Source organism: Calidris pugnax, unplaced genomic scaffold, assembly GCF_001431845.1.
Source record: "Calidris pugnax isolate Ruff unplaced genomic scaffold, ASM143184v1 scaffold95, whole genome shotgun sequence".
NCBI classification, from domain to species: domain Eukaryota; kingdom Metazoa; phylum Chordata; class Aves; order Charadriiformes; family Scolopacidae; genus Calidris; species Calidris pugnax.
The window spans coordinates 13,363,984-13,387,096 of NW_015090885.1; the positions used below are offsets into that span (position 1 = coordinate 13,363,984).

General features: G+C 40.0%; 1 protein-coding gene across 1 annotated transcript; it reads right to left on the minus strand.

The window, feature by feature from the left end:
* Positions 1-345: 345 nt before the first annotated feature.
* Positions 346-22,890, minus strand: NXPE3 (neurexophilin and PC-esterase domain family member 3). Its single transcript, XM_014947352.1, has 7 exons — positions 22,802-22,890; positions 21,330-21,381; positions 19,174-19,386; positions 10,962-11,716; positions 9,386-9,459; positions 5,640-5,846; positions 346-4,751 (listed from the first exon to the last, which is right to left on the minus strand). The coding sequence occupies exons 3-7, from the start codon at positions 19,264-19,266 to the stop codon at positions 4,201-4,203; spliced, it is 1,680 nt and encodes a 559-aa protein (XP_014802838.1). The 5' UTR covers positions 19,267-19,386; positions 21,330-21,381; positions 22,802-22,890; the 3' UTR covers positions 346-4,200.
* Positions 22,891-23,113: the final 223 nt, after the last annotated feature.

Here is a 23,113-nt window from a genome sequence, read left to right on the forward strand (position 1 = left end):
TTAAGGGTTTCCCGTTGGCCAGCTGGGTCACAAGAGCCCTCGAAGAAGGAAGCCTAGATTACCTACAAGCTTTTATTGTGTGTCAGGCCTGATACACCAACAACGGGAAACAGTCACACTGCTGCTTGCAGAGATCACTCCCCCCTAAATACACATCATTGGGGAAAAAAATAATCACTCACTGAAGTGATTTTAATCTATAAACCATAGCATGAAACTTTTACCCAACAAGCAGCACAAAAACGTAATAGGTAAAACTAAGGGAACTAGTACGCAACTATAAAAATATGAAGTATGTGGGGTTGCAGCAAACAAGATAAACCAAGACTAAATCAGACGAAACAGTTAAGTAAACTTGCCCTCTTTATTAGGAACTGTTTATTCTTTGAGCATTTTGGCTATTTAAATTGTTTTTCTGATCACATCAGCAAAAAAAAAGACATTAGAGCCTTCTTTGTATCGTAAACATTTCAGTAATATGCATATAATAAAAAAAAATAAAAAACTTGTTTTCAAACGGTTTGTTATCTAACACACAGATATACAGTCCTTTGCTGCTACCAGCAGGCAACAAGAGCCTTCCAAACAGTCTAAGTATATATGAGTAGAAACTAAGCATGGAGTGATCTGGGCTTAACAAGTGTATTATAAACTAAATACACATTTGAAGTTTTTTTGCTGTTACTTAAAACCGTTACGTGTGGAACAATGTTTGAAGCCACGCTTCTGCAATAAAAGCAAAGCAAAAGCCAAATACCCTCACCCTTCCCAGGAGACAATTTCAAATCTTCGGGTTTGTCTCATATACATGGAATTGTCACCTGTAGCACATAAAACGTCATACAGAACCTTCTGGTAAGAAAAGTTCCCATTTTTAAAAGCTTACCTCTAACAAGTAAAACAATGAAAAACAATACTTTGAATCTCGTAAAGCAGAGCTGCAATAGTGCTGCAAAGCAGATGAAATCAGAAGCAATTGAAAACTTGAAAAAATGGCAACTTTGGCTTTTTATCCTCTTTTCATCAGCAATTCAACTAATGTTTTTACTAAATTTCTAGAACATAGAAATCAGCCTAGCACAATATATATGAGAAACAAGATTCTCAAAATATCAGGTGCAGAAAATCACTGTGTATCAATCTAATCTGTAAAAGGGAGTTTACTTTTTTATAAACAAAATTGCTCTGAAATCTTCTTGTAAACACCAAAAAAATAGTCTTTTTCGCTGGGATTGAGTGAGATAGATTTTGAATATAATAAAGAAATTAAAAATGAAAAAAATAAATCTCTGTATTAAAGGTTAGTAATCAAAAGGCTCGGGACAAGAATGAAAAGAGTAATACAATCTCTTCACTTCAAGTGAAGAAAATGGAAAGAAAAGGAAGACAGGGCTCTGAAAAATCTCGTTAAATAAATTTTTAAATGTAAAGGAAGATACATAACTGACAACTGAGAAATTCCTTTCCAGTCCTGTTAACCTCTTAACCTAAGTCCCTATTAAAATCCATTTAGAAGCTTAAAGGTTTAAACAAACAGATTTAAAAATATTTTATTGCTTCTATGTTTCCATATACAGTACATACACAACTAGTGCAAGTGGTAACAAGCCAAGAATGGAAATGAAAAATCATTTCTAGTTCAACTGAATGACATATGAAAGCATAGTGTCCCCAGTCTTCATCTTAAAACAAAATTAAGTCCTCAGCCTCTCCCCTTCTCCTCTGTCTATTCCAGAAACCAAAGAAATGAAATAGTAGTTCTCATTCCAAATCAACTGGCAATTTCCCTCAAGTTCATTACCTAAAAGTTAATCTGATATTTAAAAAAAATGAATCTAATTAATCTAAAAGGGAGAGGTTCTACTAGAAAGTGATTAGATATCTTTGCTAATATAAGTCCTGTTCTCTTTTCTTCAATCGTCAAGACATTCAAAAAAACATGTTTCTCTCTATCTGTTCTTGCTAGCTAACAGCAATAAAAAGTTGCTGTTGAAGAGCAGTGGTGAGCACCCCAACATTCAGAGAAGAAACATGCTGTCACCACGCTTTCACATGCAATATGGCTTTAGGAGGAAAACCAAACAGTTAGTCCACAAATTAAGTAGTTTCCTTCAAAGTAAAAGTTTGAAGTCTTATTTTCATTAACATTATTTGGATAGATTTGTTATTCAGGATGAAAGCCTTATGCTCTACCTATTTTCAAAAACACACCTGGAAAAGATGAAAGGTCAGTTTGTATTGTGGTGGTTTGCCTTCCCAGACCTGGATTGGTGTGGTCTCTTTTTAGCAGAGGATAAATTTCCATGAACTTATTAAAGGAAGAAATAGTTACCTAAAGCTAATATATGGACAGATACTACGTGAGGCAGTTGTCAGTAGGAACTGGCAAATTGGGCCTCCTTAATTCAGATTTGAATAAATGCTATTTCAGCATATGCGACTCCTCCAGTCATTTTTAAACATTTTAAAATTGGTAAGTTTATAGATGGATGCTACTGATGACTTTTACATGCTAAAAGCATTTACATTTGTTTTTAAAACAGTTCTCAGTTGTCCTTTAAAATGAACGAAACAAAAAACACTGTTCTGTAGCTGGTAGCATTAGCCCTCTTAGGGTGCCAGCAATAACTGCACAATCTTCCTAATACAGCAGCAAACCTGGCGAACAGTAAAACATTTCTAAAAGTACGACATTTCAATTGTTCCACTCTGTACGACCTACCAATTTGCCTTATTAATTTTTATCTTCTCAGCGTGCTCACAAAGACTCAACTTCTATATCCCTCTTAAGCATGTCAAGCCACTTCAGAAGCCCTCCACTGCTGTTTTGACACATTTCTCAGTAAAGACTACCTTTGGACTGAGTGGGATCAGAAATAAGACAACGTTTAACACTTCTCTGCTGTTTAATTTGGGGGCTGAATTTAATCAAAACTTTGTTTTCAAAGTTAAAACTAGGCAGGCTCGATGAAATTAACAGCAGAAAACACCACACCAAGAGGCCCAAGAGCCACCAGCTTTCACACCAGCAAAACTGCAAATATTTACCAAGAATCTGTACGAAGGGCAACCCTGTGTGTGTTTGGCTTTTGAGCACAATTTTTTTGACCTTTTATACTGGCAGCAATGAAGCTCATAAGCGATAAAACTGCCAGACATAGAAGGGGGATCATTGCACGGCCTTGACACCAGTGCGCACCAGTTACTGTTACCCATTGCCAAACATCCTCAAGTGCATTCAGGTCACCTGGCCTCTCCATGCAGACACTACGTATGAAGGATGTACACGAGCAAGTTTCAGAAGCCCAGCTTGGCAAGAGCATAATGGAATAGCTTTATCTTACAGGAAGGGAAACGCTTTCACCAGGAAATATTTCAAGCTTCAAGTAGGCAAAGCCTGCAATTCAAACTTGCAGAAACTGCCCAAGACAGTGTCTTCACCGAGGTCATAATATACACATTTCTCCATTACAGATAAATCAAGAAGTAGACAGTGCATCAAAGCTCAGAAGAAATTCAGTAGTACAGGAAACCAAGCTAAAATGTCTATTTGCATTATTTAGCAGCTATCTGTAAACATCAAAGTTGCCTAACTAGTGTGGTCTATTCAATTTCAGCCAATTCTTAATGAATTAATACTATAGATATTCTGGTTGTGCTTTTTCGATTGATATTAGTGATTTTGGTACACCCCCTTCATGTTTCTAATTAGAACTTTGAAACAAGAACAGACACTTTGCTTCCCTGACATACAACTAGAGGGGATGTCCCTCAAACTCTGGAATGTTGAAAGACTGCTCCCAAAATCTTTCCCAGGTTTCACAGACAGTTCCGAGCAGCAAGACCCTGGCAACAGAATCAGTATCATATGGACTAAATCAAGCATACAGTGTAGACAACTAGTAAAGCTAATAACCCACGCAATTTCTTATTGAATCCTGTTAATTTAATTTAAGGTGCTCACTAATAATCTCAGGTATGTGTGATAAGGTTGAAAGAAATCAACCTCACATGAAGATATGGCCTGAACAGTCATCTTGTCCCATCATAGCTACCCAGAGTTAAGGCCACCCCTCTTTTACTGCATGCAGGTACAATAACCAGAGTTCTTCCATACCATCCAGCGTAATTCGGTAGCTCCAACAAAGAGCAACTTTACTTCAGCTACAGCAAAAGATGACACAGGGATACCCACTTGTGCTAAATTTGCAGAGGGCACACGTAAGATAAAAACGCATCTATTTGATTCCTAACAATGACTTCTTCTGGATGCAAGTTATGTGGCAAGTAATGAGCCAGAGACATCTCCCAAGCATCCACAAAGTGCACAGCAATTCCTGAGAACATTTTCCTCATGACAGAATCAAGCTGAAAGGAATACCAGTCACTGTTAAAGAGGCTCACTTCTGGCCCAAGCTCCTGAACGTTAGCAGTCCTGATGACGATTAAAGTCTTGGGGCTGCGATCCAGCAGCTGAATAATTGATCTCCGTATGTTCCTCAGCCGCCGGATATACACTTCCACGGGGAAAGTGCTGAAGTGGGACCATATAGTTATGGCTATCACCGTGTTTCTCCCCCCCACTATGCCATTCAGCTCGTTGGCGATGTAGCGCAGTTCGCTGCTAAAAACTGTTGAAAAGCGAATGGGTGGCCCATGACAGCGGAACTTCAGTAGGATATTGTGCTTCAGGTCTACAGACATAAAAGGGCCCACATTCTTCGGACTCCCCAGGTTAAACTCCACTAGATCTGAAAACCCAAGAGAAAGGCATTAGTGGAAGACGGCATAAGAGATTAAAGCTATCAAGAAGATGCTAGGACCACAGGGCAAAAGTGGCAGTAGACAAGGAAATCTGAACAAACAACTCCAAAATGAAACAGAAGATGAGTATCATACATGTGCTAGCTACCTATTTCAGAGTGGAGTTTATGGGTGTTGAAATTTGCAAGACAGCAAACTTGAACTTCACACGGCTGTCGGTGCCTTTTCTTTTCTTCTTTATCATAAAAAAGAAATTTTCCAAATAGACTCCTTCAGTCAGGGTCGCCCTGGGAATCCTTCTGGCAACTTTAGGACTCCATTAAATTTAAAGCTAACTTAAACTTGTAGGCATTAAAGAGTCTCAAAGACTGTGTTCCACACAATTTACCTATTTTAGGGGTAAGGGAGGAATATCTAATTGGCTACTGAAATTCTGTTATTTAAGCTAAAATAAGGGAAATACAAGAAAGTGTCCAAAACCAATCAACAGTAACAGAAGTCATTTGCTACTTCATTCCAAAATTTGTTACTGCGTTGCTGCAAGGCCTTAGCAGGCACCCTAGGTGACTTCTGCCATGCTCCCTGGGTGGCCACCTTAACTCACAGCCACAGCAACGGTCTGCATTGGTGAAACTTCTTACAAGTGCAACTTTGCAGATACCTCATGGCCCCATTTCCAAGGCCTACACGTTTCCAGTATCTGCTCAAACATTTGACTAACTGCCTTTCTGCCAGCACTTCGGATTATGATTTGGTTTTCCTCTTCCTTTGTTTTCTCATTGTTGTTCAGTAAGATTAACTCTGTGTCTGAGATGTGAGAAATAAAGCTTTGCAAACATCTCTAAGCACAAAACCAGATTAAAAAAAAAAATAACCTGGAACAAATGCTGTCAGATATTCAAACCACTGCCTTATTGTAGAGTCTCCAAACAAGTGGATTACTTTTCCTTGCAAGCAATTGGTTATATCATCTGACTTGTTAAAACGATGGATCCAGTGTGTTCTGGACCTCCACTCATCTTCATAATAATAACCAGAAGGGAAAATGGTGTGATCTTCAGCTCTGTCCATACTGCTTGAATCTGGAAGAGAATAATTCTTTGAAATTAACATGCATAAAACCCAGCCTCCATAAACTTCATGGACATATAGCCCGTGATGTGTGAACATCTTCCCTATCTTAAAGCAAAAGACTATGATGTACTGCATAGATTAAAAATCTTGATACGTCATACTTCAGTAAACCCAAGTATTTCACCACCTATTTCTGCAGCAAAACCTGCAACTACTGACAGAGTTGGTAGAGCAATTATAGTTTATTTTGGTTTAAATGGTATCTCTGATGAGAAAGTAAAATATAGTAAGTATCTGACATAGAATCATAGGATGGTTTGGGTTGGAAGGGACCTTAAAGACCATCCAGTTCCAACCCCCCTGCCATGGACAGGGACACCTCCCACCAGACCAGGTTGCTCAAAGCCCCATCCAACCTGGTCTTGAACACCTCCAGGGATGGGGCATCCACAACTTCTCTAGACAACCTGTTCCAGTGTCTCACCACCTTCACAGCAAATAATTTCTTCCTAAACCTAATCTAAATCTCCCCTCTTCCAGTTTAAAACTATCATCCCTCCTGCTATAGCTACACTCCCTGATATAGAGTTCCTCCCCATCTCTCCAGTAGGCCCCCTTTAGGTACTGAAAGGCTGCTATAAGGTCTCCCTGGAGCCTTCTAAATCCTTCACACTTAGAAATGTTCAATCACGGATGCTTGCAAAATGTATAGAGGAGCCCAGGCAGAAAGATGAGCAGAGCACCTTCCTCCCCCAGCCCGGGCCAGCCCCAGGACTCCCCAGTCCCCATCACCTGCACCCCCCGCCCCGTGCCGAAGCGCGCTGCTGCCCTCTAGCGGCCGGGCGCAGCCGGGCAGGGGCGCTTCCTCCTCCTCATCCTCCTCCGCAGCCTCTGCCCCTGCAGCGCAGCACACCGACCCCCCCCCCGGTGACAACCTGATACCACTCAAAAAATAAAAAAATATCCGTCTATAGAGTAACACACACACAACCAGCTCCAACCACATATGCTAGAAGAGTAAATTCTGAAGCGTCACTCCAAAACGAGGAAACGCCAGAATTAAAGCTACGACCAAGAACTCGATACGTGCCCTTTGAATGTATGAGTTAGGAGAACCTCTAACTCCATGGATTTCATCCCTGCTCTCTGCTGTCTATCCCCCTCCCTTTTACTGCCTGGGATAGGTCCCCTCTGAGGAGCAGTGAGACCACCCCAGGGAAGCTCTGTTCTGCAGGACACCTGCTCAACTTGCTGCAGTGGGACGTTACACTGCAAGCAAGGGCCAGAGATTAGAGGAAGAGAAGGTGCAGTCTCATGGTTGTGTCAGTCAAACATTGACATGTTGTTCTTAGTGTCTAGTGTGATAACAGTACATCGAGCTCCTGTGAGGTGGTTACAAGTTTCTCCTTTACCACATGTGTGCTCAAATACCTACAAAACTGAAGAAACACTAAGTTGTTCTCTGGCACAAACACCAGCTGTTTAAACACTTTTACCCACCTTGGCATGGAGACTACTTGTTAAAAACAGTCCCTAACTCACAGCTGTTTGGGAAAGCACACATTGCCATGGCCAAAATCTTGCCAGGGACCACCCTAACTATGCAAAAGTATGAGCAGTGGAATTCCAGTGCCCAGAAGGATGCTCTGGGAGATGCTTCATTATAACACAGGTGTAGCAAAACCCTAAACACTCAAAAAAAAACCAACCCCGTATCAGGCCATAAGCATCTTTGAACCCCCATCTCTAATAGGCATTTCTGGTCTCATTGTTTCTATGCAATGATCTCTGTGGTTTGCACTGGTAGCTGTTAACCTCCTGAGACCTCACAGGGACACTGTAAAAAGCAAACTACTATTATGTTTCTATAACATGAAGACTGTAATCACAAGTACCACAGAAAAAGGCATTTACAGTTTCATCTTTGGATGACTCCTTAAATCAGGCAACAGGATCAATAAAGGAATAGAAAAAAAAAACCAACAACTAATGTTGACTCAACCAATATGTATGAAACAGGAATCCTACAAAGAAAAGGAAAAAATGCTTCATATGGTCATGTAATTAAAGACTAACTCATAATGTGAATTCACAACTTCAGTTTGTTTCTTAAGTTTTGATGTAAAAACATTTCCATTTTCCAACAAAACCCTTCAAACTGATTCTTGGACTATGCATATATATATATAAATGCTATTAGAACTAAACCTAATACCAACATTTCAAATCTGTGCATAGTATCTGACTAGGTTTTGCTCCAGAATTTAGAAAGCCATTACTTTTGGATTTCACAGAAGAGAGTAAAAGGTCCAATCTGAATAGTTACAAACTAAGAATAGAAGTAAAAGCTCATATTTCAGAAAAATAAAGGTTTTTAAAAAATCAACTTAACCTACATTTAGCCCTAAACAGAAAGGTATTGCAAAAAAACCCAGCAGAACAATGAACTTAAGTGTGCCATAAATCCTAACAAATCTATACATCCACCATCATTATACCAATGTATTAAGTTTTCTTATTCAGAGACTGTCCTTCTTAAAAGGAATTTCCCTGAGGAATACTGTGCTACTCCTATCAACCCTTTGCAACCCATCATCAATCCTCAGGAAATGCAGGCAGGCTTTGACCATTTGCAACTCCGGAAAAAAGGGTGATAAAATTGAATTTCAAATTTGCAACACTTTCTGTGAGGAAATAGATAAGATTAAAAAAAAAAGCAATGAAAAACATGTCATCTAAAGGATCTAGAAAAACTGGGAAAGCACTGCTAGCCTTATAGCAGCACTCTATTTTTTAAAAAAAACAGCAAAACTAAAAGCAAAAAAATGCTGTAGGCTGTTTTCTGTTAAGACTTTATTGCTCAGGGCAGGAACTCTGCCTTTAAAGTCTCCTACAACCTTATAGAAAAAACGCCTGAAAAGCTTTCAATTAAGAAGTAATTCTCTATGTATGGTATTTTATGCAGGATTTTCAGAGGCATAAAAAGTGTGCACATGGAAATGAATGAGATAAAACCTCAAAGTTAAGTGAGTAGCGACTCTCTTTGTTCTGTTTTTAGACAGGGTACAGAACAATTAGTTTCTGGTTCACAATTGCAGGCTCTGACATCCTGTGGCAATACAAATGATAGTAATACCTAAATGCAAATTGTCAAAATCTGTTAGACAAAATTCTTAACAAAGAAAATGTTAAGAAACACGACACAGCTGGTTTTGCTAGATTAACTTGAGTTTGATGAGCAGATAATGTAAGACATTTTACATCTCCAAGTAAATGCTAGAAAAGAAAAAACACAACACTTTTGGCACTAGAACAAACCTTTTGTTTTAACTTGTTTTTTGCTAAAAATCCCATTTATGTATAGAATTTTAGGCAATTTTGTTATTAGTACTTAAGTTATATTACAGTAACACCCAAAAGCCTTCATTTTCTCAATACAAAAGTTAATTTATATTCCATGCTATGAAAGCAAACAAATCAATTACTACCTCATGCATGTTGTTCTTTTTATAAATTTAATTATGAAATCTTATAAAGTTTGTTTTACCTGTAAATGCCTTGGGCTTTACAATCACTGAATCGGGTCCACTGGAGAATATCGGCCTTTTGATGTTCACATCACTTGAATAGAAATTAATAGCAATAATATAGCAAGGCTGTAAACTTTTCAGGTAATACTAATCTCATTATTTCTTAATCCACTTAAAATAAGCATATAGGACAAAGCACTGAAAGGGTACACTGCAGCAGCAGCTCCCAGCTCTGCCAGCTCTCTATAGGTGCTCACCTATATTTGTTTGTGGATATCAATGAACTTTGATCATTTTGTGTTGGACACATATCACTATTGTACAGCTGTGACAGATGCAGAAATTTCATTCTAGGCTCTTGTGCTGCCTTTTGCTGCTGTTTTTAAAAAGAATACCTGTCTAATGTTATTCTCTATTTAAGGAATAAATTATTTGCAATTTCAATAAACCATTTCAGTCAAGGATTTCTGAGCTGAAGGAAACAAACCAAAACTAGAAAAAAAAAATTCCCACTCCCATTTGGAAGCATCACCAATTAGCGTCAGCCATAATTTATAGATTAACTGCCTGAGGCACAGAAAGTCAAAAGACCCACTTACAAACCTGATAAGGAATAGCCAAATCGCAGTTCCACTGATAGTTTTGATTTCTGGTCTTAAGGTACAGACATGCACAAACAATTTCCTAATTAAACTATTTGGAAATGCTACTCTAAAATCTTTCCCCATTTAAGACTCACATGGACACATTGCTGAATCATTTTTCTTCAACACCTTTTTTGGAGAGCAAAGCAGTAGCCTACAACAATTCTGGCACTACACAGTAGCTATCTTTGTCTGATTTCAGCTGAGGGTATATACAGAAGCAGTCCTATCATATCTACCCATGCACTAAGAGATGTATCGTTTTAAAATGCTGAATGCAGTTTTAAAGATGCATTTTAAATGCATTTTAAAGATGATGACTGTGAAACTAATTTAGCTTGACACTTTATAAAACATGCACAGATCATTTCTACCTGCACGGGTATCACTCAGCAGTTTGTTGTACCAGGTGTTTTCTTAATGCATGACATAAAATTATTCCTAAGATTTGAAAGTCCTACTGACCAACAAGGAACACATGACACTACATGTAAGATGACTCTTGCTCATGATCAAAGCAATTGGTATTTTATGTAAAAATAAGCCCAAAACCTTGACATTTTTAGGTAGTTCAGACTTGGCCACAAATATATCTCAAAGCATTTATGATTTTATATCAAAGAGTATGTTATTGGTATTGCAAGCATAGGTGTGGAAACAAAAAATAAGGAAACAGCCCCCCAAACCACCACCAGATTTAGGCAGCATGCTCTTCTGATATTTAGCAGGTGCACCAGGGTTTTATTCAATGCATATAGAGAGAACAACACTCCAAGTTTCTTTAGTTTAAGGTTACTGTGCTCTTGCCCAGGAAGAAAATATTCAACAATTCACATCAAACACCTGCTCCTGCAGGTACACAGTCCTCTAAGACAATTTGTCATATTTCACCAATAACCTGAAGTCTGTATTTAAAAAAAGGAAATTACTTGACTGAGTATATACACACCTTTGGAAAAAGAGGCTTTCCTCTTGCGTCAGAAGACCTTTTTGGTATCCACCCTTGGCATGGCTGATCCGGCTGGCACAAGACAGTTTTCGAGGTTTGTAGCAGAACCATGGCTCACCTGTGTAGAGATCTGTGAAGTTACAGACTGGGAGATCTCCAGGCAAGCAAACATTGCACTCGGTGGTTTCCGAATACCTCCCAGACTTGAATGAGCTTTTGAAATAGACCCTGTCTGGCCTCTCTTCTCGTAAACGCAGGAGGACTTGGATTGCTTCACTCGGATGGACAAGTGACACAGAAACTTTGACCTCTCCTGGCCAAAGCAAGGTAAAGAAGACTTTGTAAAGGCCATTATGGCAATCAACAACCCTTCCTGTTGCTCCAGCTTTCAGCAGAGGAGAGTGAATTCGTGCCTGTAGATAGTCTCCACCATACTGCTTGGGTTTTCCTTGGAAATCCTTCATACGAACCAGCACCTCTAACTGATCACCCACCTTGAAGAACCCGCTGGGTTTCACAATCACGAAGTCACTGTGAGCAGGATCAGTGCTTTGTAGAAAGGCAAGTTTGCCACTGGGGGGTTTTGGCCACTGTATTGCAGCAAGCAACGACTCCTGCTCCGCCTGTTCTCTTTTGGACAACGTCTGTTGCTTATAACCACAGTAAGGCTTCCGGGTAGTTTTGGTTGTCTGTGAATGCTGGACATTGTTTTCTGTTATCCAATTCGATCCTGAAACTGTGTCGTCGTCCAGGTGCTGGGGAGGAAAAAGATTACCTGAAACTGCTATTAAATGAAACGCTACGAATAACAGATGTTTAACAGGAAATGAGCCTAAGAACTGGGCTTTGCTTTATGAGAGCCTTGAAGCTGACCAAATGAAGCAACCTTACTAGAAGACACAAGAAGATTACTTTTGCTGTGGGCTTTCTAAAGAAACAGGTGGGCAACCTGTGGTTACCCTGCTATGGCAAAGAGGCTTTTATATAAATCAGGCCAAATATTTTCTGTGGCAGTATTTTGGCTACCAGAGTATTCTGTAAATATCAGCAATGTGAAAAAAATTACAAAAGGTTGGATGATTAAATAGTAAATTGCAACTCATGTTTTATTTTCTTACTGTAGTAACATTTTAATCTTCAAGCACAATGAGGTTTAATAGCTGCCTGATATAATGCAAGGAAATAGGGTTTCTTTCAGATGTTAAACTGCAGATGAAGCTGATGCACCCCCTGCACATGGCTTCTAGAGAAGTCTGCTGGACGTAGCAGCTGTGGTCATTGATCTGGTCACACTCACATTGCTTATCAACTAATTATCTGAAATATGGGTTTCCCTGTAACATACAGATTAAAAGAAATGGAAGAAAAGAAATGAATGCTTCAGGGGCAAAGAATTAATGAACCGGTGGGCAAGTAAAATAGTCTAGGACAAGCTAGGACTAAACAGAAAAAAAGAATTTAAAATCTTAAAAATAAAAAAAAATATATCTATATATAGCTTCTTCTAAAGCGAAATAAAACACAACCAGAGCATCCCCTTATCCACATGAGAGTTTAAAAATTAAAATAGTTAAATATGCTGGACTATGAGACAGGGTTTCTGCTGTGACTTGAGATCAGTGTCCAAAACCGTATTTTTATGCAAATGACTGCAGGTTTGCATTAGGGAAATTTAAAAAATAGCACAGTATAAGACTCCAGAGCTACCTCCTGAGATTTCTATTCAGCAAATCCAAGCTTACACCTCAAATATGCACAAAATCAGCAGTTAAGGAGTACTTCATTATCAGGTACATATCTTCTATGTGGTAGAACTTATCCATGTTCATATTTCATAGAGAAGCAAAATACATCAAATAATTTTTCCAAGATTTAAATTAAACAACGTACCATTCACATGTCATCAGAGAATGAGATAGTTTAGATTTGAAAGATTGCTAAAAAATTAAAACTACGCTATTTGATTTTTTTTTTAAGATCATTGTACTTACCAGTATCCTAGTGTTTTCCATTTATTTCCTCCATAATTAACTGCTCAGTAATGTACTAAAATTCCCAGCACTTACATTATTATCATAATAAGAGCCTTACTTATTATTATAAACCTCTCTTAGTCTGTTGAAATATCACCTGGAATACATGTACATACTAAATAGTTTCCTCCCTGCTACATTTTATTTGAATTTGCCACTATATTAAAGTCATTTGAACAACACAGAAATTCAACATACTTTTTAGAAGAAAAGTAAACCTAACAAGCAATAGAAACGCACAAGCTTTTGAAGCCCGTTACATAAGAAGTTGGTTTTGATCTGCTTAAGAGTAAGAGGATAACGAGCACACTAGGATGTAGGATGAATACACGAAATCTTCTCTGTTTGATATCCATGTTAACCATAAATTCTGAAACTCTGAATTGTTACATTTTAACTATAAAATGTAAAATTGACAGGTACCCACAGATACACAAAACGTTATTATCACAACAGAAGCTTTTGCTTCTGCTTTACATTTCCACCCAGGATTTAACAAATCTTCCCCGAAGGCCATCAGAGGTAATTCATAATTCTTCTCAATTTTCTGTCACAGCTGGCAAAAATACAAACGTATCACTGCACATTACTTTTATTAATCTAGTAAATTTCAGGCAAAACTGAGAATGAATCTCAGTTACAGTTCTACCTTAAATCTTGCATACATGCATTCTTGAAGTTTCTATTCTTGGATACCTTCACAACTTCCTTTCACTTGCTCATGCGTATACATAACCACAGAAAATACTGCATGGAAATATTTTTTAAAGTTACTTATATATATTGATGCATCCAACAAGCTGGTAAACATGTCTCAGTCAGCAGAAATATATAAGCATTTACCTAAGAAGCAGCGGAGAGGAAGAATATGCGTGTTTGAGTAATTCTTATGTTCAGTGTAAGCTCTCAAGAGAAAGTTTCTATATTTCAGTTGGTTCTTCAATGGTTGGTACTTCAAAGGGGGTGGCGGGTGCACAGGGGAAAAAAATCCTTTCAAATGAAGAAGAGAGGCGGCTATCTAAGAAAGCCTTAGAAACAGAACTATGATTACTTTTAACTTTCTATAAATTTCTTTAGGGTTTTTAACTCGGTCTTTCTATCAGAGATGCTGAACATGTCATTTATGGCTAGCCTAGCTAGCCTTTCTGAACTCTTTCCTGCATCTTCCAGTGGAAACGGAGGGCAATGAAACTAGTGAAGGGCCTGGAAGACAAATCATATGAGGAGCAGCTGAAGGAGCTGGGACTGTTTAGTATGAGGAAGAGGAGGCTGAGGGGAGACCTCATCACTCTCTACAACTACTTGAAAGGACACTGTAGAGAGGTTGGTGCTGGTCTCTTCTCACAGGTAATTAATGACAGAACAAGAGGGAATGGCTTCAAGCTCCAACAGGGGAGGTTTAGACTGAACATTAGGAAGGAATTTTTCACAGAAAGAGTGGTCAGGCATTGGAACAGGCTGCCCAGGGAGGTGGTTGAGTCACCATCCCTGGCTGTGTTTAAGGGACGTTTAGATGCGGTACTGAGGGATAGGGTGTAGGGGAGGACTTTGTAGAGTAGGGTAGATGGTGGGACTCGATGATCCCAAGGGTCTCTTCCAACCTGAATGATTCTATGATTCTATGAAAAGGGTGCAGAGAACACCAAGCCAACAAACTCATACACTCAGAAAACAGAGCAGAGAACATAGTTTGATGTCTCTAAAGCAGTCCACCTACACAGCCTTTTTAGCAAAGCACAAGGCCAAAGCTCTTCACTCGCATGCAGCTGAGGTCCTGGACAAACACTGTCACTTCAACTTGAGCATCTCTAGGTTATGAACCAGCAGAATAGATCACACCACAAATATTTCCTCATTCAGTCTTCAAGGGGAAAAAAAAAATCCCTATGAAGGTAAAGCCAAAGCTACTTCAACATCCTGAAGGACCATTCTTTCTGTAACACCCTTCTTCATCTTTGCAGCCCTCTTTCAAGACCAAACACGATCCTGTATTATTGCATTAATTATAAGCTTACGTGTAAAAGTAAACTACACCATTTGTGATATTCACAGGAGAAAATATTAGAGATTCCATTTTCCGAAAGCTTCAGAATCAATTAGTACACTGAAGATCCTTGACTGGAACTGAAAAGCTTTCCAAACCATCTTCCTTTCTTAAGGCTCATCTCCAAACAAATATTCAAGGTCTCATATCCCTATGGATACGCATGGCTTGCACCGAGGCAGATTAATAGCTTAGTGTGTCCCCAACTCCATTCCCTACCTTCCCTTCCACTGGCATTTCCAAATCTCTCTGGCTCCTGGATGTTAAGAAGTCAATACTGAGCCTGTGCAGAACTGTGGGCTCTCTACTCTAGTTAGCAGCCAAAATAAAATAAAATTTAAGTAGGACAGAGAAAGAACATTTCTCAAGAGTCCTCTTCCTTTATCTTATGACACAGATTCTTTTCATTTTTAATACAATCTCTACATTGAATAACACCTGCCCTGCTTTGCTCATTTGCACATATACTCCATTCAAGGTATCTTGATTTTGAATGCAATTCCCAAGTGGTATTTTTGCTTGCTTAGGCTTTTTTTTTTTAGGGGTGTTTTTTGGTTTAGGCTTTTTTTATTATTATTTTTTATTTGCTGCATTTTGAAGTTAACCAGAACCCAAATGTGTAATTTAGTGGATGTCTGCCAAGTAAGCAGGCAGGACAGAATGGATTACACATCAATTAAGCACAAACAAATCCACAAGCTGGTGCATGAAAGATGTCATAAAAAGGAAAAACAAGAAGCTGAATTTTCAGGAGAACTAATGAAAGTTTCAGCTCAACTACTCAGCTTCTAGTACTCTCACTGCCAACTAAGCAAAAATTAGATATAACATGTAGCCCCACCCAAGCAATCACATTCTCAAAGACATTCTAGAAGGGTCAGAAAGTATTTGGTTAGACCCACAATGAACACTTGTCCTCAGTTAAATGCAATAATGTTGGTGGCTGAGGAAAAATGTTGAAAGGGCCAGTCATTTTATTTTCAGTAATTTTACACTCTGGTTACTTTATCCCTATTTGATGTCTAAGAGGCATGAGATCAGTTCACTGTCTCTACTATCACAGCCCTGAGTGGGTGCTAAGTTACTCTAAGCGTCAAAGCCAATGCTAAAAAGCCAGCATCCGGTAAGATAAATGTTTCAGCAATAATCTGAATAAGATGATGCAGTTATCTTTTGGAGCCATTTGCAATTTAGCAGCAAAAATAAAGAAGTATTACATAGTTCTTTTGTTCAGCTGTTTGATTCTATATACCATACCTTCACCCTTGCAAGAAACTTCACCTCTCCCCATACACTCTCTTTTCTAAATGTTTTTAAATATAAGAAATGTCACAACCAATGCTGAAGTCAGTCCGAAGACAATTGGTACAAATTTACAAACTCTCCTGTATCCTAAAGGCATGATATTGCTCCTTGGCAACAACCTGATACTGTGTGGAAAAATGTTGAACCTTTAATCTGTCTGTCTGTGTTTGCAAAAAAAAATTAAAATTATTTTATTAAAAATATAAAAATATGTTTCTTCTGGTACTATAACGTAGTGGTCAGCTGTGGACCTAAAGGGAGGAGTTACTCCATACTAAAAAGCAAATTAAACAATAAGCAGAGTATGAAATGTTTTGTGGACAGCTTGACTTTTTGAGGGTTTGTTTGTTGTTTTGTTGTTTTTTTTTTTTAAACATAAGGTAAGAAAAGTAAAATTCTGACTCAAGTAGGACTGTTGAGAATGTATGAACAGTAGCTTAAGAATTCAAGAGAGAAAATTCCAACATGAAAAAGTATAAAATCCTAAAGAGAAAAAGCAGGAAGGCTAGCTGGGGACTAGCTGATAATTGCTTAGCTCTTTAGCTTTAGCCAGCTAGATTAGATGATTTGAGGATGAGATTCATGCCTGATTCATTTACAAACATATTTTCAACAGTAACAAACAACAAGCCCTCCTTCCAGAGCCTGAACAGATTTGGTTACAGATATTCTGTGAAAGCTTTCTAAGACTTTTTCTGGCTTTGATCTCTGACCGAAAAGAATCAGCATAGATATCTATACTAGACTGCCTGGAAAGCTATGCCAAAAGCAGAAACAAAGATCAGAGCAGAAGAATCAAGACAACAAAAGGAGTTAGAAAATAAATCTTTATGCATGTTACAGCATAAAGATTTACCAGCAAAACAATACTTAACTGAGTTTGGGATATCAGATATGTAAAGGTCAACAAAACCAGGCAGATAATTATCCTGGATAGTGGCAGGAAAAAGCACAGAGTTAACATCCATGCTGCATTTTTATTTTTTATTTCACTCTTGAAGATCTGCCAGAGCCCTTTTTTCCAAGAAATGTAATTTTGAAAAGAAAGAAAATAGTCTAAGGTTCCAAATACCAAAACTGTTCTTCATGGAGGGGGGAGGGGAGAGGAACCACACAGAAAGAGACAGCAGAAGAAAATGTACTTTCTCTGTTACACAAAAATGACCATGCTAACTCAAACCAAAGGTCCACCAAACACAGTAATTTGATTTCCCCAGTAAGTACATAGGAAAAGAATACAGGCCAAACATGTTGTGAAACTTCCTTCCGAAGATATAATCCAGTTTCTAGTGCTTTATGACTTGGAGAGTTATTGAACACCAGGGCTGACATCTTTGAGATTTAGTATCCCATAATGGATTTTTCTTCTGTGAATTCATCCAGACTTTTAGCAGCTGTACACTCTTACTGCAAGAACTTCCTGCAGCTTTGCTGCAATCCACAACACCTCCACCCCACAATCCTCCATGCCCTGCTTCCTTTGAATTCAGCATCTGCAGTTTTCATTTAATGTCTCCACTAGTACTGGAATAGGTAACAAACATTCATTCTCTAGTTATTGATCCTGTGCCACTTGTGGTTATAGACCTCTCAAACATCTTCCTTGCCCTTACCTGAACGTCTTCCAACTCAATTTTTTAGGGGGTGAGAGGGGATTTTACAGCCCCTCTTTCGGATCGTTTGATTTCGGCATCACTAGGCATGAAGAAAAAAAAAGACTCTGCAAGCAGGATGCACACAATTTAAAAGCATAAAGCAATTACTTATTGGCTAAGGTGCATAAAAGATAGCTGGAATTCAACAAGGTATTGAGCCAAGTGTTATTATGCTCACTCACCAAATGCCGCACTGGGTAGTCTGGCCAGGCAGGCAGCCAGTGGGCAGGGTCAGCCTCCAAGGCTCCCTGGAATGGATCCCCCACGATTTTATTTGTCTCACTTTTAGTCTGGGGTTACTGACTAATACAGTTTGAAAGCACCTCTGCACTAAAGTTTAAAGTAAAATGAAGAAATATGCAAGTCAGACACAGCAGAGGGATAAAGGAAGAGGCAAAGAAAAGCTGCATCAATACAGGCTGGAGACAACTAGCTAACAGCTCTGCAGACAAAGACCTAGGGATTCCGGTGGACATCAAACTGACCATGTGTCAACAGCATAGCGTTGTGACAATGAATTAACAAGAGTATAACCAGCTGATTGAGCAAAGTGATAATTCTCCTCAACTTGACCTTGGTGAAGCCATATCTAGAATACTGTGTCTGTTTTTTGGTCACAACATCGAGTCTAACTGGACTTTAAGAATCTAACTGGAGAGACCAGCTAAGAACCTCTGAGATGCTTAGGAGAAAGGAAGTACACGACAGAAAGGGCACACTAAGGGAACTGACCTTTTTTTTTAAAAAGACTGGAGAAGACTGGGAGGGGATCTAACTGCAGTCTTTCACTACCCAAAGGGGAGTTACAGAGGAACTGGAGTCAGAAGTACACACTAAAAGAACAAGAGGCAACTTCCACTTGCATATAAGAGAAACATTCTTACCTACAAGCAGGGTGCAGCAGGGCAACTGGCTGCCCAGGCAGGTTGTGAAACCTGGCCATCCTCCAAGACTGTCAAAACTCAACACAACAACACCATGCACAACCCAAGCTAGCCTTGAAGTTAGCCCTTTAGGGGGGGTGTTGGATTAAATATCTCCAGACATCCCTTCCAGTCTGAATTTTCTGTGATTCCCAGTTGTAGCTAAATGTTGTCAGTCACGATTCTAACTCTACACTCAAAGAGGAGTAACATTACTCAAACCTTCTTGGAGAAGAAACAGACTCCACTTACCTCTAACTGAAAAAAATTATGGACCAGCACCACAATAGCCAGCACTGCCATAAGCAGGCAGAAGATTTGCAATCTGAACGAGTCACGCCACATTGTCCGTTCATGTCTTTCCCTCCCATGTTAGATGCTGCCATGACTTCCATTCACCACAGGCATGAATGTCATTTCGTCTCAGCGGTGCACAAGAGAATTCAGTTGATTTCCACTTCATTCCTGCAAATGTATTTACAGAAATTTTATTAAGTGCCCAAAATATTATTAGAAGTAAAGTAGACTTTAACACTGAAAGCATATAAATGGTGGAACTTCGCATGGCAACAACTGGTACAATAGAACTGTTAAGACAGATTTTTGTTGCATTAATCTGAACAGCACAATCTATTACGTAACTTAATTTTCTCGGGCATATCAAGGCAAAACCTTATCATAAAGCCATTCTCACCTGTATTTGATTTAAAAAAAAAAACACAACAACAAGAAGCAAACCAAAAGAAGAGTCCAATATTTCTTTCTGACAACCAAAAATCAAAACAAACAACGACCACCCTATTTATCCATTAGGCCAAACAATCAGCATCCAGCCATCATGAGCCCACACTTTTAGCAGAAACTTGTGGTTTTAGACATCTCCCTGTTTACCCGATTAGAGATTCCAATAAGTTCTTATTAGAGACTAAGGTCTGAAGAAAGTCTGGATAAGCAAGATAAAAGATACTTTCTCCGTTTTTCTGCTGGGGAGAGGGGAAAAAAATAGCATAACACTTAACAGTTAAACAGGAGATATCTAACAGAGTTGAATGCACTAAAACTGAACATCAGCAGTCTTCTATGACATTAGACTACATCCTCCCTGTTGGGTTTTTTTGTTGTTGTTTTGTTTTTTGGTTGTTTGTTTTTTTTCCTCATTCCCTTTACTTCATGTACTCTTATGCAGCTTTAATGGTAAAAAAAAAAGTAAACTTCTGGGAAGAACACGTGGTGTTGGGGTTTCGTTTTGTTGTTTGTGATTTTTTAAAAGTAAAATATAATAAAACTTCACAACCGTTGATAAACAGTTCTCACAGCCTAATGCTTGTTCAGTTTGACCTTCATGTCTTCCTTCTTTTTTAGAGGGACAATTTTGAGGCAGTCATTTTGCAAGCAAAAAGGGTACCAGTTTCAAGAAGCAGAAGCTCTAAACTTGGAAACAGACAACAGATGGCAAGGAGAGACAGTCAAAAGACACCAGTCTCTTAAAACCTAATATCCTCAAAGCAGAGTTACTCATACCATCCACCAAGTGCAACAACATAATCAAATGATTAGATAAACTTTGTATAACTTTCTATAAATAGTGTAACTGCAAAGTTATGCAATATCAAGACTTTATGAAGAATGCTGTGTAAATTTAAATTAAACATAATATCAAAATTAGCTAATTAAATCATTCATTAAAATAACATAGACTAGAAAACTAAAATATATTACTGGTATAACCAGGACAGTCTCAAAATAGACCGCACATTAAATTACTTTACAGGGATTACAGGGATTATAACTTCAAATGCTTTGCTGAGAATTACAGAGATTGTATTTCTGACTGATGAACAAGCATTGAAAGAGCAAGATGTCCATTAAAGTAAAAGTATCAAACTGACAAAATGCAATAAAACTGCAGCTTTGTTGGAACAGTTCTGTGCTAATATAAAGTATTGAATTTGCATAAAATATCAACTCGGGTTTTAAACAATAACTGAAAACAAATATACTTAAATACAATAAAATGTTAAATTTAAGACAATATATGACCATTTGAAGAACAAAACCAAATACCTTTGAGAAAAAAGAGAATTTCCAGTTTTGTTGCTAAGAATTCTCTTCAAATCACTGAAAAGCAAGAGGCACTGAAAGCTAACAGAATGCAATTTCATACACCTAAAAAGGCTACAGTAGCTACTCCCATGTATTTTTGTTCATAAGTTTTTGTCCAAAATTTTCTGTATTTCTGTAAACATCACATGTTCTAAAACATTCAGAAATACAGGCTTTGAGCTTTCTTTATACCAAAGGCCTCAACATGCTTTCAGCTTCAACATCCCTGTATAATTGATCTAGTTTAGTTTATTTTTTATATAATGAGAGCACGTAAGTGTGCCAAAAAGCCTTAAGATTCTTACCCTATTCCTGGAGCATTCTCTGAAGCCATCCGCACAAAAGGCCAAAAATAACCTTGAAAACAATACAGGGGAAGAAAAATAAGCCATATATATATACATACACACACAGAGAAGTAGTTTTTAAATAAAATCTTATATATTGCTGATTTGCTTGCAGTGATACAAAACATGGCAGTTAAGACTTCTTACCTGTAAAATTATTTTTTTTCTACTATAGCCCTGGGAATTTCTTTTTTTAAAGTATTTCTTGGGTTTTTGGGGGGGTTTTTGGGGGTATTTTTGTTGTTTTTTTTTTTAAGTTCAGTCCTAAGCCTTTGAATTTTCTGCTACTTACTGTCACGTATGACTCCTCTCAGTTTTGTTTCATGTTATTTAAGTGTTTCTTGGGTTTTTTGGGGTTTTTTTGGGGGTATTTTTGTTGGTTTTTTTTTTAAGTTCAGTCCTAAGCCTTTGAATTTTCTGCTACTTACTGTCACGTATGACTCCTCTCAGTTTTGTTTCATGTTATTACCTGCCCAATTTTGCCCAAGGTTAAAAACGATAACCAGCTCACCGGTATTTTTTATGACCAGCCTTCAAGTTCTCTTGGGCTTAATTACGGGATTGTTTTTTTTTGGTTGGCAGGTTGGGTTTTTTCAGTCATTACATATTGTCAGCTCTCTGCCCCAACACTCCTCTGAGCCAGGAGCGCTGCAATAGCGCACATCAGCGTGACCGGTCCCAAGAACCGACCTGCAAACCCCCACGGCAGCCGAGCCACAGGCTCTGCCCACGGCAAAGCCCTTCCACGGAGGTACAAGGCTTCCTTCCAGGCTAGTCCCAGTTAAACCCCACTTGCCACTGCTTCTCCCAGCTCGGCCTCGGCTCCCCGCAGAGCCCCCGCACGCCAGGCTGGCGGTCAGGGCCGGGTGCCGGTGCTCCCCGCAGCCGTCCCGCTCCGGGAAAACGAGCGGTACCGGCTCCGCGGTGATGGAACACACACCCCGCAAGGAGGGGATGGAAGGGGCTGGGTATCACCAGTCAGCGGGTTAAATCCTAAAGCTGGGTTCCGCTGCTTGGAAGAACACTTGCTCCATCACCCTCTTCCGCACAGCCTCCCCCCGCGGCTCGGCAGCCCCAGCAGCCGCCCGGCCGCACGCCGCGGGGCCAGCACCCCCCGCCCCGGGGGAGCCGCACAGGAGGCAGCCCCTGCGCACCGGCAGGAAGCGGCTCCAGCCGCCGCCGAGACGCCACCCCGGCCCCTGAGGGGGGACAGGCGGGCCCGGCAGAGGGGCGCAGCCGCCACCGCCGCTCTGGAGGCGCGGGGGGATCTAAGCAGGACACTCCGGGAAACCCCCCACCTCAGCCAGGCACCCGGCACCGCGCCCCGAGGCCGCCGGGCCTCCCCCTAACGGCCCCGCTACCGCCCCGGTTCCGCCTCCCGCCCTCCCTCAGACCAGCACCGCAGGCCCCGCCGCCCTCCATCCCCTCACCGCAATGCCCTCGCCGTTCCCCCGGGCCAGGCGGCAGCCTCGCCCCCCAGCCCCGGCGGCGGCAGGCTGTATATCCATCGGCCCCGCCGCCCCTCCTTCCTCCCCGCCCCCGACACGCAGGGCAGCTGCCATCGCACCACCTCCCCTCACGGCCCCGCCCGCTAACGGTCGCCTCCGGGCCACCTCCGGCGGGCCCGGCCCCTCGCCCGGGCTGCGGCCCCGGCCCGGGGAAGGAAGGGCAGGCCGCAGCTGAAGGACGCGGCCCCGGCGGGCAGGGGGGGCGGGGGGGGAAGGTCCCGGCGGGGGTTCGGG